At 41.1% G+C, this 17,686-nt stretch overlaps 1 protein-coding gene across 1 annotated transcript; it reads left to right on the plus strand.

The window, feature by feature from the left end:
- The first annotated feature begins 15,878 nt into the window (after nt 1-15,878).
- On the plus strand, nt 15,879-17,445 carry MC3R (melanocortin 3 receptor). The gene has a single exon (XM_065849903.2). It carries the CDS (start codon nt 16,287-16,289, stop codon nt 17,262-17,264), a length of 978 nt encoding a protein of 325 aa, XP_065705975.1. The 5' UTR covers nt 15,879-16,286; the 3' UTR covers nt 17,265-17,445.
- The last annotated feature ends 241 nt before the right edge of the window (nt 17,446-17,686 follow it).

Here is a 17,686-nt window from a genome sequence, read left to right on the forward strand (position 1 = left end):
TTGCTTCCTTTACAGCAGCTCTGTGAAAAGACAAAAAAAAAATCCAGAAGTTGTTTTCTTGCTTTTCCTGAACTGATATTTATGTTCTAGTGACTTCCTCCAATCACTGAGCCATGAATGCTGAAATTATCATTTATTACTGTACATTGGATCTACCTGAACACCCAACATGTTAGTTACCAAAACAAATTTCATATTAAACGTAACAAAGTTTCCCTGAGGAACTGCAACTTCAATGCACAATTTTCTCAGCAGTATTTTTATGCGCAGCAGCAATCATTAACGTATGTCTTCAAACTCCAGCATGAATAGGTGCGTATTGGATGAAAGAACAAAAGCACCTGCAGGTTCATATACAAGATTCCTATAAACAGCATTTTAAACTCAGTCCTGTATTGGAGGAAAGAGACAAGTGATTAGAAGGAGGAAGTATCAGTAAAGGCATTCCTGAAATCTAACCCTGACTGACAAAAGTTGTTCAGCAGCTAAATATACCTCAGTTTCCCCACCTTTATATGGAGACTTCTCTTATGACACAAAAACATATCAAAATTAGTTTGGAGATCAAAAGTTTTGAATAGAAGAGACTGGAAGGTAGACTCTTCGTATTTTGAAATTTCTTCTCCTCCAAATAGAGGTGAAACGGAAGATCAAAAGATATTAAGCATCTCATGGAAAGCAATTTTTTTTTAAAGTGACAGGAATTGAAACATTTTGTTTTGATGACAGGTCTCCTTCCTCTACTGGACTAGAAGCAATTTCTTTTGAGAGAAGCAACGTATGGAGAGGAAGTTGAGAAGTTCAGTGCAGAAAAGGTGTCGATGGACCACTCTGGGCACAAGGACCCAGCCCCAGGCCCAGCCCCACGTATCCATGTGCATAAAACCCACCTGCTCTTCAAGCTGTTGTAGTTATGGAGCTTTTGCTGAGGAGCTCAGCTGATTTATCTGCCAGAGCTCAGCAAAAACACAGCACTACTACAGTAAGAGGCAAGCGCAGGCAGCCCGAGTTCAGGCTGGACAGCAGAGAGAAGCTGCGGAGAGCAGCGCGACGCAGTTGCAGATCTGAAATACACCCCAAACAGACCTGGAACTGGTGCCTAAGAGCAGGTTCTGACAGCCACACAGGACCCACCAGCTACACAGCCAAGAGCCTTTAAGCTCACACTTGCTAAACATCGTAGATGGACCCAAGAGAGACCATAACAGCTAATGTGTGGGACGGAAAGGGCTAGGAATGGATTCTCCTAAGATTACTTATGACAATGCAAATGAAAAAGTTAAATATACGCTACTATAAACAGTTTTTAAATAATTTGAACTGTTTAAAAAGAGCCTTATTCTCCGAAAGAACATTAGCTTAACAAAGGCAAATAATACAAAGAAATATTTAAGAAAAGATTGTATTTCTTTCAATGCTCTCAATTCTGACTATTCTATATCCAGCATGACAAGATGGCAATTTCTTCACCGAAGTGGAAAAAAAAAAAAAATCATTAAAAACATGTTTTCTTTGGCAGCCATATTAAGCCATTTGGTTAAAATAAAATAGCAACTAATTCACTCAGACTCAAATTTCTAGTATTGACCCGTTCTCCCCTTCAGAGTCCTCAGCCCTTGAGGAACTATGATTTTCTTTTTAAATTAAAGAATCCCAAGCAACTTCTTTTTATAATTTGATTCTAGCACCACAGAACACTTTAGAATGGGAAAATGACAGGTTTCTTTTAGAAAGGCTCTGCAGAGATATTAGGCATTTTTTCCCCTTCAGTGCCTGCTGAACAGCACGTTCTGCAAGGTTACAAAGTCTGTGAGAAAGCAGTTAATCAGAATGGAGCTCAATTGCTACTTTTAGAGCAAACATTTTCAATTAATCTGAAGTCATTAATTACACCTTCCCTTAATAAAGTCTCTGGCGTAATTTTCTCTTTTTCTTCTCGGTTAATCGATTCAAACATATGCCAGAGTCCTGTGCTGCAGCAAACACATGGGAAAAGTTGGTATCTTAAACATACTCTTGAGTGAAGACTGAATGAGTGGGGAAAAGGGGCTTGAACCAACATGGAAGAACAAGAACATTTCATGCACTGTCTCTCTGATGCACAAGGTGAATGTGTTGTACCAGCAACGTGTATTTTACTTCAGAATATCATAAACCTTGTTCACTGGGACCCTCTCAGCCCTGGGAGTGACTTCATGTGCCAGGAATCAGAAATTTCCCTACCTGCTTTTTAAAATGCTAAATACCACGGGGTTTTCCAGCAGCGTATTATGGATAACCCTGTGTGAACTCATTATCTTGTTTCTCTTTGTGGAAGTTAAAAAAAAAAAATGCTATGGCAGTATGTTTTTAATCAACCTGAAATATTTGTTTAGTAGGCAAAAGTCCAAAACAGGTTTGCGTGTCCCTTTTTCATTGCATTAAAAAAATTCTTAAACATTTTCATACCCAAGGACATCATGAAATAAGTCACTTCAGATTAAAAAATTAGTTTGAATGAAATTATGCTTTTTTTAAAAAATACATAAAAGTATTAACTTCCTTGAAACATTTTTGCCTCTCATTCAAGCACAAATGTTTCAGCAGAGATGGAATGCCCTCACAGAGTTGAAAAACAAAGCCTTTTACTGGAAACTTGTTTCACCTCAAAATTACTGCCCAAACCCGTTTTATGAACGGGTTCTTTCTTTTTTCTGTGCTGGAGAAGGGAGGAAGCCAGAGCTCCTAATGACTCCATCTTGTAACGTGGGGTTTTGACCTAACACGACAGCAAGCATACCAAGGGTGTTCATCAGCAGAAAGTGATGTGGGTAGACATGCTAAAAGTAGACCAAGAAAAAAGGATTGAGGGGGAAAAAAAAAGATGAGTAACTGAAGAGAGAACAGTTCATTTTTCTAATGGAAAGAGGAAGAACAGAAGAAAAGGTTGAAAGGACCAGAAAGGGTAGAGTATCTACTCCAAAGGGAACATACTGCAATTGTAAGTGTCATTTCTTGGACTAGGTTAATGGGTACATCAAGGAACTAACAGAAATACTGGATAAAAAACATCCTGACATTAAGGGTTGCCACGATAAAGGGCTCACATGTGCTACTCAGTGCCCACAGGAGAGATGGTGCCTTGAACTGCAAACGTGACAGAGAAAAATGGTGCCTTCAGCACAGCCTGGATCTCCATGGTGAGAGGAGAGAGGGCAGGTTGAGAGGCACTCCTGGGCACAGAGGAGACCAGGAGGAAAATAACCAACCTGTAGGATGCTGGGCTTGCGCTTTACATTAAATTGTTGTGGCTGAGCACTGGCGTTTGGCCATCCGTACATCCTTCCTTCCTCCCATGCACTTGCTCACTCCTCCGGCCACAGAAATTTCATGGTTTGGGGGCTTTCAATCACGAGCTGCCCTGCCAGGGTGCTCCAGACCCTCAGCCAGATCCTCCTTTGAATCCAGTGATGCCAACAAGCAGAGCTGGGAATCACTGATGGGACAGGGGATAAGGGAGGAGTGGTTATCCAGGTCCTTCTCACACCTGAAAGTGCTAAGTGCCTTACATGCACCTTTGTTTTTAAAGAGACAGAGAACATTTGGATTCTCTATATTTTCAGGATGAATAGAGCCTCTTCTTCCCCTCTCCCCTAAATAACTGCTGAGAACAGCAAGCCACGGGAAATATTTCAAGGTGTGAGGTTCTACAGATATCACACACCTTTACAGCTCAAAAAAGAAAGTAAAGAAGGGCTTCTTACTGCCTTGCATTTATGAACAACTCATTCTTCCTCACTTCACTTTCAAGGTCTGAGTCTGCAGCAGGAGCTCTGGGGCTGTCCTGGCAGCCAGAGCAGTGACACAAACAGGGTTACAAACAGCAGCAGTCACTCGTGTAAGAGAACGTTGGACTGGATACAAGGAAATAAAGGTATTTACAAGAACTTACAAGAAACAGAGGAAGTGCAGGGAGGGGATTTTTTTTCTGTCTCCACAGGTGATGCAGGTGAGTGAAACAAGCTGAAGTTGCCATTTCCCTCAATGTTCTTTGAATTCATTTAAAAACGAAGTCAAGAAGTATCAAAATAGAAACCCTTTGCAATTCAAAAGAGAACATTATCAAATTAAATCACACAAAGCACCTAAATGTCACCTCTACTTTTTAATATAAGCAAAAAACCCCAATATTTTGAAGCAAATGAGATCTTTGGTGCTGACATAGACACCCTCCACTTCATTTCACATGATGGATGGCACAACTATCCCTACGAGTTCTGAACAAAACTGGAAAACTAACCAAACATATTAGAAGGAAACCCTGTTTCAGGGGGTTTTGCCTTTTCTATTTCCCCAGTGAATATCTAGCACAGAAACTGATGGTATTGCAAACTTTAGGTATTTCTATTTGACCGAATTTTGATCCTGGATTTAAGCAAGAAAAATATTTCTGCATGATAGGTTATGTTACACCAAACTGGAAGATCCCCTGTGCAATAAGTGCAAGGAAAAAAATAAAAGGAGGGGGGTGTGAAGAGAAGATGAATAATTTAAAATTAAAACTTCTGTCAAGTGATTCAGCCTGTGAAACTAAATTCAGGTCAAGAGTGACATCTAGTGATGCTTGATACATGTTTTCTGCATAAATTCTGCCAGTTTTTTCAGTATTCTTACCCAGAAATCCTTCCCAAGGCACACAGCTTCGTGCTGCTTAGCTTCTTTAATGTGTCTGTAAATTTCTTCTTAAACTGTAAGAAGAAAATCTATTTCAATATGAAAAATGAGCAGTTTATGTTCAACTATTTCTGCTGAAATCAGACTCTTATCTCCAAAACCCAGTCCAACCTTCTCTGGCGGGGTCAATAAAAGGCACGCTTCAGATCAATTGAATCTTATTTTTATTGTTTAGCTCATAGCCGTGATTTTTAAATAAAGCCCAAGGGAGAAAGGAGAGAGGTGGGAGGGAGAAGGTGGCTGGGACAGGACTCCAGCACAGCTGGATGTCAAACCCAACAGGACACTCAGGTTCCCAGGGACCGCCACAGCGCAGTGGCAGCCCGTGCCAGCTACACTGGCTGAACACACGGCAAACTTGAACATTTTCCTTGTGTTTCACCAGAAATACTGTAAAAGCCTTATTTTCCCGTGAAATGTGGGGCTAAATTTTTCAGGTAATTTGGCTCTAATTTTCTAATTAATTCAATATGCACATTTTGAATGAGTAGTGGAACAATCTAGAAAATTAAAAACAAAAAAAAAAGTTAGGAATTAGAAGATAGAGATAATACATCTATTCATTCAAATAAAGAGGTAGGTGCACAGTGCCTAATTGATGGAGGTGTCATTTTTTGGCTTCTTTTATAAAAGCAAATACTCTTATCCTTTGTGCAATACATTCTGCAATGTAGAGTGGCAGCTTGATACATTAATAAATAAAGCAAATCAGTAATTAGCAACAGAGCTATTAGTTGTTCCTTTGTGAACTGGTAATGCACAAACTACTTAGTTGCTGAATTTGAACAACAGGATGTTTCCAGCAGTCTTCTGCCTTTTATAGTGGCTCATTGTCACCATCCAGAAAAGAAAATAAAAGAAACAACCTACAGGTTTCTAAAAATAACAGTTCTTCATCTACTTGAACAATTTCCTTTGAGCTTTCCACAGTGTGCAACAGCCATTAATAAAGGCACCATCAGAGCAGCGCTGCCCGTGCATCCCGGCTCATTCTGCAGGTTCTGCTCAGCAGGGACAAGGGACCTGACATCCCAGCTGGCTGCTCAATTCACATTTTAACTCATTTTTTCAACTGCCTACAACGTATTTCATGCAAAATTCTAGACCTCTGAACGTCACCGATGATCTCGCCTTGTTGATGCTTATGCAGCACACAGTGATGCACCCTAAAGCTAAGTAAGTTAAAAAAACCCACATTATTACAAGAAATGACAGCTCTATATATTTACTCCTCTGTGACACAAGATGGCATCAGACACTACCTTAATTTAAGGCTACCAGGAAAGTGGAACATCAAAGCAGTTTAAAATTGAAGAACCATACGTACAGCTTTAAATGGGATGAGTCAGGATACGGTGGACTCTCGAGTGTGTCCAGGGTGTCCACCAGCTCATGGGAATGGCTGAGGAACAGCAGGGGCAAGTGGTAAAAGCTGAAGGGTTTGAAAAAGCATCAAACTGGCTCTGCGATCAGAGAACTAAAGCAATCCTGGCTCTTGAAAGCTTCGGAGGGCAACAATGGGATCAGTCTTTGAAGGCTGTGAAACACAGCTGCTCCCCCAGTTTTAATGGGGTGCAGAGAGGGTAGGGAAGTCAGGGTGCTCTGTACTCTGGGATGGCCTTTTCATCCTGGAAAGAGCTCTATGACAAAAGGATGCCTCTTCTCCTGCAACCTCCTTTTGAAACTCTGGACCTTTCATCAATTTAAAAAGATATTTTGTTTTTGACAAAAGCAAATATTGGAAAAGGAAAAGGAAAAGGAAAAGGAAAAGGAAAAGGAAAAGGAAAAGACCGGAGATCGCAGCTGCCTCCCTCCAATTTCATTCTGGCCACTGCTGCACCATGTACCAGGACAGCTCTAATGCAGTTACCTCCCCTGTTTTTGGTCTTGGTCAACAAATGACAGGGTAAAAATAAAGCAAAATAAAGCAAATGACTTCCACACACAACTATGTCCAGCATAAGTTATACTGTTGGCCGAAGCTACACATGCAGCTGTCCATCTGTGCTGTACACACAGTTAAACCCATTGCAGGCTTTAGACAGAAGTGTTACAAACATAATGACCAGGCGTTCACTAAAATCCTCACCCTTCTTTACACGCTAAGTGGTGTAATTTTAATCTCAAGCAAGGCACGAATTCTAACAAGTATATTTGCAAGCCCAGCTTTTCTGATGAGGGGGCTATTACATGTCACTAAACTCAGCCAGATTCCTAGACGCTGGCTTAAGAAAACGATTGACAAAATTGGTGTTCAAATTTGGAATGTTACTGCAATAAAACTCGCCTTTGGGCAGGCTCTTTCGGCACAGTCTCTGAAAGAGCATCCCAAGAAAACAGGCTGCAGGCAGGGTCTTGAGCGGCAGCAACAGAACACTGAAACAGGCTAAATCAAGCCCCTGCCTTGCCAATTTTCCCTCCAGGGAGTATTCATCATTATCCTCTATTTTACAATGCAGGGAGCATTCAGCTGCACTCTCTTCTGTACTTTTAGCCGTAGCTGTTATTTAGAAACCTCAGCTACCAGTGTTTGCCAGTGGCAGGTTATTACTAAGATCTTTTTGAAATTCCAGCCTCGATGTCACCAAGTTATTCATCATCGGGCTATTTGCTGGGCAACGGAAAGAGGAAGGGGAAGTCTGCAGAGCTTGGCCGTATTCAGTTATTGCTTCTCGCTTAATATGGAAAATGAAAAAAAAGATTTAAAGCAAAATACCTGCCCAGCTACAGAGGAGAAAACATGAAGCTCAGGGTCACAGACTGACCGAGCTCGCTTCTCTGCTTTTCTCAGTGAGAGGGAAAGGAGAACTACACCTAGGGAAAAAAAAAATATTGTGGTTAAGCTGGCATTAAATCTCATATCTCCCCCATGAAACAGTAAAAGCAGTATTTTATTCCCCTCCCTGATCTGACATATAATTAGCCAGTGCAGGAGCAATAACCCACCAGGCAGGGGGTGTATTTATAGCAGTGACACATCTCTGGACACCCTGAGCACATGGTCGCTCCAGACAGTCCACACCAGCCTCTCAAGCTGGCATTGCCTGGAGGAGGAAGGGCAGCATTGGCTCGCACGTAGAAAATTCTTAGTAATATTATGCCTATATATTGTTAATATATTGTATTTAGACACATTTTAATGTGTATGTGTATACATATATGAAGTAATTAACACCAGCCAGTCCAGAAGACAAAGGGAATAATAGAGCACAGACTCAAAGTGACTGGAGAGGGGCAAGCAGGAGGGTTTTGAAGGTTCGCTCTATCCCTCTGCAAAAGTTTGTTGGGCAGTGACACAATATCCTTCAGATAACTATGAAAAGGGATCTCCTGAGCTCAGGCTTCGTTGGTTTAGGGTTCCTGCACCTGCACCCTCTGAGGAGCCGGCCTAGAAGATCAAGGTTACAAAACATTTGGAGAAGTTTCTAAGCAGTCAACAAAAGCGGTTCTGGTGGGTTCAGCTGAAATGTAATTATTTCTGCCATCAGAAGTTGTGTAAGATGAGCAATCCATGTAACCTTTTCATGACAACGCCTTTTCTTGCCAAGACAATACTCCGTACAAACAAAAACATAAACATCAGCTTGTTTTCTTGTGTTAAATGGGAAAACGTGCTATTCAGAAACACTTAACCATGAATTATTATTAAATACAAAGAAAGATGCGTAAATAACCTTGTGCACTTGAACTGAAAAAAAAAAAAAGTAACAAGAAATGCTATGAAACTAGCTAGTTGTCACTTCTGTTTTCCTTTATAAACCGGTACAAGGTTTCATGAACAATATTGGCCTTCCGAATCAAGAAGCTTCTGTTTCTAACAGAAAATATTCCATATTCACACTGTAGTTTGACATTACTCAAAAAACCCAAACCTGGCTCATATCACAAATTCCAGAGCCCAGAAAAGTTAATCTCAACACTGAAGAGCATTTAAGTCCCATTTTACTGCCAAAGGACAACATCTCCAAGGGCAGCAGATTGACTGCACAGGCGCAGTTGGTTTAACATATAGACACAGACCTTTGCTATTCCCAGTTACCCCTAAACCACAAGAAACAAATAAAGATTGTCTCACTCTGTTCTACAAGTTATTGGCAAAAAGCAATGCAGATTAAAGCACTGAAGCTGATTTTTTTTTTGCAACCATAGCAGAGTATTTTCCAAACACAAAAAGAGCAGAACAGGAAATCCTTGGACCAAATTAACAAGGTAAAAATTAGATCTAACTCATAATTAAGGAGTAGGTTCTAATAGTTCTTACCACAATCTTAGTGAGAGAAGCTGTCTTACAGGAGCTCTCTTCCAAAGCTGGAAAGGAAACCACCCATCCCATGGCCTTTCTAGATGATTTCAGGGAAGTCCCAAACTCTGAAATGGGAATGTACAACCAAGTAAACACCAGTGGGACTTTTCCCCTCCCCCTCCCCTTTATTTTTCCTCCTTTTTTTTGATTGATTGTTTTGTTTTGTTGTTGTTACAATATGGCTTAGTCAGACAAGGATGTTTCTTTTGCAGTCTTCACATGGGACCACACACACAAGGAGGTACACAAGCAGACATCATTTTAAACAGCTGCAACCAGTACTTCTGCAGGTCTAACACAGTCCAGCTCTGGCACATGAGTGGCACATCAGGGGAAATAAAGAGCTTCAGCTTTTTGGTTGTAAGGGGTTTTTTTCTGTCCTTGTATATTTTGTCTGCAAGTAAACACTGTACTTCAAGCACAGCAACAAATTGAGGCGCCCTAAGTATCAGCAGAAAAATTTCTCCCAAAATCCACCCACCCACAGCATCTGACCACTCCATCAAATCATCTTTAAAGCGTGCTGATCTCCAAAGTCTCACAGTTATCTGTAACACCAGGAACAAGGGCAGTCAGCAGCATTAGGTTATTAGGCTTTAAAAGGCCAAATGCACCCACTACTCAGCACCACAGGGCAATGACATTCATGAAGACAAGGGCTTCCAGCTAGATGAGGAAGATATTCCAGGGATTCTTGGCACTGATGAAGCTGAATAGCAGAATGCAGCTGGCTCAATCACCTCCGCTTGTCTTTCACTCTGTAAACGAGAGGACAAAACTGATACTGAGCATTATTAATCTAAAGCACTTAAAATCCCTTGAATATGGCAAAGCACCTGCAGGTGCTGGTAAGGGTTTTGCAATCAGGTCTTCTTTGTCTCCCTTTACCCTTGGATGAGAAGGAAAAATTGCATATCAAGTCCAAAAACTGAGTCTGTTTAAATTAACCTGTTAACTGGCTGAAATTATAGAAACACTCACCTGAAAGCCATCTCACCACAATCACTATTACACATTCCTTTTCCTCACTAATCACAAAGGCTGGCTGGCACCTCTTCATCCGCAATACTGGTGCTTTTTGCTCCAGCCGGGGTGGAAGGAAAAGTCAGCGTGTCTGATCCTAAATGATGCAAACTACTAGTGCTCTGCTTCAACAAGGTTTCAGTTGGTTGTATCAGGTGAGGATCTACTCTTCTAATTTGAAAATCTCCTCTCTTAATCTGGTACATACATATGCAACTTCTGTTGATCTCAGCTGATGCCAGATTCATTCTTGCCACAGATCACAGTGAGCCTCAGACTATAAAATAACATTATTAGCTATGGACATGACTGTGAAGTGTATGAACTACAAGTTCTTGGAAGAATGCAATTGAAATCTTTCCAATATTGCATCTGATACTTAAGATTGCAAGTAGTTCTGCAATTTGTGCATCTGACAGGACTAAAAGTGCTCTTAGAAACCTGATAATAAGGCATTCATGAAAATCACAGCATTATAGTAGACAGAGCTTGATCATCTGAGTGTTCAAAGTGGTGTAGTTGTACATTCTCTTTGCCAGATCCTTGTGAGGCTCCTACTTCCAGCTTTGTTGGAGTTTAATAACCTTCAAGTGAAAAACAGCCCAAACCGCATTTCCACTATTCATTATAACTAGTGACACCTTCATAATTCCAATGAAAAATACCAAACAGGTTTTTTTTTCTTCAACCAAGTCAATACTCAAGAGGTTAATGATCATTTGGTGAATAAGATCTGAAGTTTAATGTAGTGCATTTGTCAAGTATTCTATTATGAAAAACTGAAGCTTTGCTAAGGCAGCTCTTCAGGACAGAATAACTCTGTATGTCAGTAGAACACTGAGTAGCCATCATTGAGTGCCCAGATGACAAATTCAAGCACATGTTTATGAATATTTGCAAATCAAAGCCTGTAAAGTAATGGGCACTCCAGAAACGTGTAGAGAATTCAAAAACTGTGTACTTTGCTTTTGCTTTGCTAAGATCAAATATTTTATCTGCTAAGTGCTTTCCTATCAAGGATAAAATTGAGGAGAGGTCTTCAAGAGTATTTCACTCACTGTTTTGGCTACTTGGAACCACAGGAGGGTAGCAATTACCTGCTGCATGGGAGCAACTGCCTGATATCCTCTAAATTCCTTTAAAATTTCCAATTTCAACTGACACAAACTAATGTTGAAAAAGAGTGAAAACAAAGCAAAATTATATGCATTTATCGGCCATTTTTAACACTTGGCATGAGATTCAAGCTAAACAAGGTTTTTCATTCAACAACCTCACAAGGGAATTCTCTCTGGAAAACTCCATTATTCACACTTACTTCATCTTTCCCTGAAGACCAAGTAGATTACACCTAGTGAAGAAACAACTGAGTAATAACAACATATCAAAAAAAAAAACCAACAAAAAAAGAAACCTTACGATAGTAACTGCTTTGTAAAACATGACTGAGGTGTTTAACAAAAGAAAAAGGGTTATTTCTGCTGGTAGTTAAAACAGCTAAACCTTTTTCTTCAACTTTATCGCAGCCAATATTCCATTAATCATGCTGTCTTCACCTTTCTTATAGCTTTTTGTCTTGGAAAGGGAATTATTTTAGGGTCAAATGATGAGATAAAGACATGAATGAAAGCCCCTTCAGTAACAGACATCCTGATAGATCTCATTTCCACATTTTACCCACTTCATCATTGTGTACTTTGAGTAGGTTGCCCTGACATTTTAGGCTACTCATGATCCTTCTAAGGATCCATCTGCTTGAAATGAAGCATACGTAATATTCATTATCAACACTACAGATTCATGGACTAGGTAATAATTTCAAGCTTGGAAGCTCCAGATACTGCAGGAAGACCCTGAGACCAGCAGATAAGATGATGGCAGGTGGGTATTAGAGGATACCATTAAATAAATGGTTTGTTGGTTCACAGAGCTCTATGCTGCCCTGGGAGTATAGAGCAAAGCCCTGACAAATCAAGGCTTATGCTGGTGATATGTGAAAACATGAGCCTAAAGATAAACCATCTCATCTTTTCAGGTAAAGGGATTGAAATTACATCTTGCAGGTAGTGGACAGAAGCTCTAATCAGTAGCTCAGAAAACAAAACAGCAAAGATGTTTCCTCTGAAGCCTCTCTAACAGAAAGTGGTGGGCACTGCTAACTATAAATACAATATAAAGAAACCTGGTCACAGGTAGAGACTACCCATGGGTGGCCAACCTGCTGCTCCCAGACCCTGGTCAGGCTTAGGCATGGGAGCTGCTCAGCCAAACCTGAGCCACACACAGGCTGAGACACAGAAATCTTTGGTGTCCAGAAACACTCAGGGTCACAATGCTGGTGCTGAGTTCAAATACCTCCAGACTTAGGCAGAGATTTTCATAATGAAATTTAACATTCATTTTTACAATCTCGGCTTCAAGCTGCTAGAACTTCATTTGTATGTGGTTTTAAATTGTTGCTTATAGAAGCGCGGAAGGGTGTTTTCCTCAGTAAAAACTGTCTTAGGTTCAAACCTGTTTAAAGAACTGGTTTGAACTGTAGCAGTCAACACAAGTGCTGGTATTTGTACATAGTTCCAATACAAAATTTGAACTCTCGGTGCATTTTGAAAGATTTCTATTGCTCTGCTAAGCGACACCACCAGTAAATCACTCTGGAGACTGAAAAGCACCACTCTGTTCAGAAGCAGGGTATAGAAGGTGAAGTCCTCATAGTAAAACAAGCATAAAAATGACCCCTTACCTCTATCAACTCTTACGCATGTGAAAATCTATTAATAAAAAATCAGAAAAGGAGATGAGTAATTCTGGAGGCTAAAACCAGAGATTTCCACCTATTTGATCATTACAGAAAGGATAGTCTAATTGAATCCAAGTCATACCAAATTGGTGAAACAGAGGAATTCCTCTAAATCTACAAGAAACAGTACAGTTCTGGGATTTGCAGCCGGAGTTTAAAATAAACTATGAGAAGGAGGTGATACAGTTATCAGTGATAACTGATACAGAAGGGGACTGAGCTTAATGCTGCAAGAGACACTTTCCCTTCCTGTGCACCTGTTCTCCTCTGACCTATGGTCCCAGCTGCTGACTTAAACACGGCATCATGAACTACACAGAGAGTAGGTGACAGTTGCATAGCAACTACAGGGACACAAACCAAGGATTTCTCTCCTTCAGCACACCAGGAGATTAAAAAAAAAAAAAAAAGTCCATAATTTCAACAACAAGATTTTTTTCAAGTCAGGGAATAAACAAGAACACGGCAGAAAGACACCACCATTCCCTGGGTGTGAAATAAATGTGCTCTCACAACACCTGGAGAAGGTTTTGTAATGTAACACTAATCATGGACTGCAGAGCCCAAGATGAGAGGTGAGAAGAGTATTTTACTCACTGATTTAAAATAGGAGATGTCACTTTCTGGACATTAACAGAGTCACAATGAGCTTACTGACTCACCATGACCCAGTAAAACCCAATCGTTCAAAACCTTGACTGGTCCTGCTCAACTTCCACCATGGATCTCCTCTGAACAACAGCCCTGAGCCCATCCCAGGCACCAGTTTAATGATTTGCCTTGAGGCCTTGGGTATGAGAGATGGAAACAGCTATACACAACGCAAAATTTAGGGACTGCACACAGATGTCTCATACTCCTAGCTTTCCAATCTTCACCAGTTTTTGGTTGAGGAAGAACATAAACCAATTATTATTTCATCTTATATGCCCTGAGTTGTAACAATTGCCATGGCTTCACTCCCATACCCAAGACAAGTGGACTTCACTCTCTAGGAGACTGAGGATCTGAATGTCTGCTGTCATTTTAGTACACTTTAATAAGCTGCCATTCCTCAGATATAATGGAGCAGCTGCCAGGACATAAATCCACTGCACCACTGTCAGCTTTGCACTGCAATGGACATTATCACTGGCTGCATCTCTGGACATGAAGCAGGAATGGACAGCTGAGGGGCACCAACTTTTTAATATATGTTATCACAAAATATTTTGCAAAACTTCAGATCATGTAACTTTTCCAACGCTGAGCAAAGAAATCCCCTTACACCTTCTGAAAAAAAGGCCTAACATCTCGCTGTCTTTTGCGCAAAGTTTCTCCCCATTTTTGCAAAGGCCTTAGAGCCAGTTTGAGCTTGCAATCAGATACATGAGGCTCTAGTCCACTATTTTTAGCACTTAATGGCAAAGCTAATAGTGCCATTAATCCACTTTGGTATATAACATTCAATTTCTACTTCAAATTGCACCTCAGTGCAAATGGTAGCTTGACTCCTGCTGTCAGATACATCCAGAAACTCACAATGAAACATATTTAATGACTTGTTATTCTCAGATTCAGCTGAAAGGTGGGGAAATCTGTAGCGGTCTTTTGAAATAGTGTGGCAACAAGGGACGGAGCATTCTGGAGTCTGTATTACAGGACTTCAGCAGTAGATGCTGAAATTAATCAGATGAGGAAACAGGACTGGAAATTTAATGGCAACGCACTCCCATTAGCTGATTTACATGTGAGCGCCTAAAACATAAGTGCTGCTCCATCAGCAGGGAATCCAGAGCCAAGGCCAGAGGGATGCTGGTCTTCCATTAGTGAGCTCTCCCAAGAATGGGAGACAGATTGTCCTGTCTGCACCCTGGGAGGACACAACCTCCATCCACCACTTCACAAGACAGTACCCAAGGACAGAGCCGGCAGGAAGGGACATCTCTCCAGCCTTGTAAAGATGGGATCCTCCTCAGTTAGAAAGACAAGATTTGCAAGGCCAGTGATAGTCATGATGCCTTGAAATCTCTATCTTGAGTGAACTTCGTCAGCTCAAGAAAGCTGGCAAGAAGCAACAGGGGCTCACTGCACAAAAGTTTCACCCAAGAGGCTTAGATTGGATTTTAGGAAAAGACTCTTCGTGGAAAGGGTTGTCAGGCATTGGAACAGGCTGCCCAGGGCAGTGGTGGAGTCGCCATCCCACATGGTGTTTCAAAGGCATTTAGACGAGGTGCTCAGGGACCTGGTTTAGTGCTAGAATGAGGTGAAGTTGTGGTTGGACCACATGATCCTGAAGGTCTCTTCCAACTGAAACAATTCTATGATTCTACAAAAATAAAGATAGCTGCTGTAGGCATAAATCTATAGGCGCTTCACTTGAACAGAGGAATATCTTTTCCCTGCCATGGGATTAGAGGTATGGGAGAGACAGCTTTAAACAAACAGTCTGCTTTGAAACACATCACTGTGAATATTGGGAGAGACTTTGAGACACCAATTAAGATCTTTAAAGCATTAACTGGATAACGCAGTAAGCAAGTCTCTGGTTATTTTTTTCGGATTAAAATTACTGCATTGGATATTGTCCTTGTAAAGGTATAACCTGGAGTTTGAGATTTCTTGATTCTTGGTATTGAATGATGGGTGCATGATGATAATTCTGTGGCCTCAAAATGAATCTGGAAACTATTTGTAACATTTTGAGCTGTAATAGAAACCCCACATATCAGTATATGCGACAGTGCATTGCTTTGATTCTAAAGTACTGCCCCTGGTCACTCCCCCGGGCGGACCCGGCTGACAAGACCAAAGTTTGAAAAAGGTGAAAAAAAATCTCATTTTTCAGGTGAATTTTAAGGCAAATTGATCCTAACCGCTGTCTGCAGAGGGCGGCAGAGCTTCCATGTGCCGGGGAGCAGCGCGGATGCGGCGCTGTCAGTCAACGGGCTGCTCGCTCTCAGTGGCCGCGGCTCCGCTCGGGGGATGAAGTAGGAGTTGTTTGTTCTTTCGTACATGTATAAATCCCTCCGTTCTCTTTTCCATTCTTGCCACTGAAACAGCAAGAGAGACTCCACCGAGCCTGCAACATACTGGCAGCAAACCTGCGCTGGCCCCAGCTGACGAGAGCAGATGGGACAAGTCCCTGCTTTTCAGCATCAGGAGAGCTAGAAACAGCTGCTGATTTTTCCCTTCAGAGAACACTGTTTGATACCTGCGAGGTTTGCAGCTCACTTTCTTATAAAGGAAAAGAGCAGCCCATGACTGACACAAAACTCACTGTAAATGCAGATTTTGCTTCTCCTTGTAAAAGCAACTAAAGAAAAGTCCTGCTTGATTCCATCCCATGTGCACAGCAACAACTTGGAAGGACTTCTTTTCCTTTTTCCTCCCTTTTTTATTTTATTTTTTTTAACCTGTGATCTATCAGGTCTGTAAGCACTTGTGAATTTGAGTCCTTTGCTGACAATGAATACTACACACTTTGCATTTTCATTTCAGCCTGTGCTGCTCAATGTCACCGAAGACTTCAATGACTCAGTTCTGAGCAACAGGAGCAGCAATGGATTCTGTGAGCAGGTCTTCATAAAAGCTGAGGTCTTCTTGGCTTTAGGGATCATCAGCCTGCTGGAAAACATCCTTGTCATTCTTGCAGTGCTGAAGAATGGAAACCTACATTCTCCCATGTACTTCTTCCTTTGTAGCTTGGCTGTGGCAGATATGCTGGTGAGCATGTCAAATGCCTTGGAGACTGTCATGATTGCAATCCTGAGCAACGGCTACTTGATCATTGATGACCACTTTATTCAGCATATGGACAATGTTTTTGACTCAATGATTTGTATTTCTTTAGTAGCCTCAATTTGCAACCTCCTGGTTATAGCCATTGACAGGTACATAACTATTTTCTATGCTCTCCGTTACCACAGCATCATGACTGTGAAGAAAGCTTTAACTCTGATTGTGGTCATTTGGATTGCTTGTATCATCTGTGGCATCATGTTCATTGCCTACTCAGAAAGCAAAACTGTCATTGTCTGTCTCATCACCATGTTCTTTACCATGCTCTTTCTCATGGCCTCCCTTTATGTCCACATGTTCTTGTTTGCACGCCTGCACGTCAAGCGGATCGCAGCCCTGCCCGTGGACGGGGTGCCCTACCAGCGCACCTGCATGAAGGGAGCCGTCACCATCACTATTTTACTTGGTGTCTTCATTGTTTGCTGGGCACCTTTCTTCCTTCACCTCATTCTCATTATTTCTTGCCCGATGAATCCGTACTGTGCCTGCTACACCTCACACTTTAACACCTATCTGGTCTTGATAATGTGCAACTCGGTAATTGATCCACTCATTTATGCTTTCCGGAGCCTGGAGATGAGAAAGACTTTCAAAGAAATAGTGTGTTGCTGCTATGGCATAAATGCGGGACAGTGCATGCTGTAAACCTCAGCCTTTGTACTGAGAATGAAGAGGATACATATGACAGGTGTACAAATATACACGTGTCTGGATACATAGGAACTCCTCTTTAAAAACAGAGCTTGAAGGAATAGCACAGGAATGAAAAAGTAACCTCGTCCTTGATCTCTTGGTTTATATTTTTCAAAACGAAAACCAGATTCAACTAAATAATATGAAGTTATTTGAATACTTGTCACAGAAGGAAATCCAGAGTGGCTTACAAAATAGCTTAAGAAATTTACTTGAAAAATGAATCATGAAAGTGAATGCTACCTTATAGAGACTGAAATAACATTGTCTCTACCACTCATTTGTACCTGTTGCTTTATCTCTGTGCCACTATCAACAAGTCAGTGTTTTCAAAAAGATTTCTCTAGTTACACCTATGGAAAGATAATCACTTG

This window comes from Patagioenas fasciata, chromosome 16 (assembly GCF_037038585.1).
Source record: "Patagioenas fasciata isolate bPatFas1 chromosome 16, bPatFas1.hap1, whole genome shotgun sequence".
Taxonomy (NCBI): Eukaryota; Metazoa; Chordata; class Aves; order Columbiformes; family Columbidae; genus Patagioenas; species Patagioenas fasciata.

Excerpts from the sequence above, each read along its gene's own strand:
- MC3R (XM_065849903.2), top strand. The coding sequence starts at position 16,287 with ATGAATACTACACACTTTGCATTTTCATTTCAGCCTGTGCTGCTCAAT.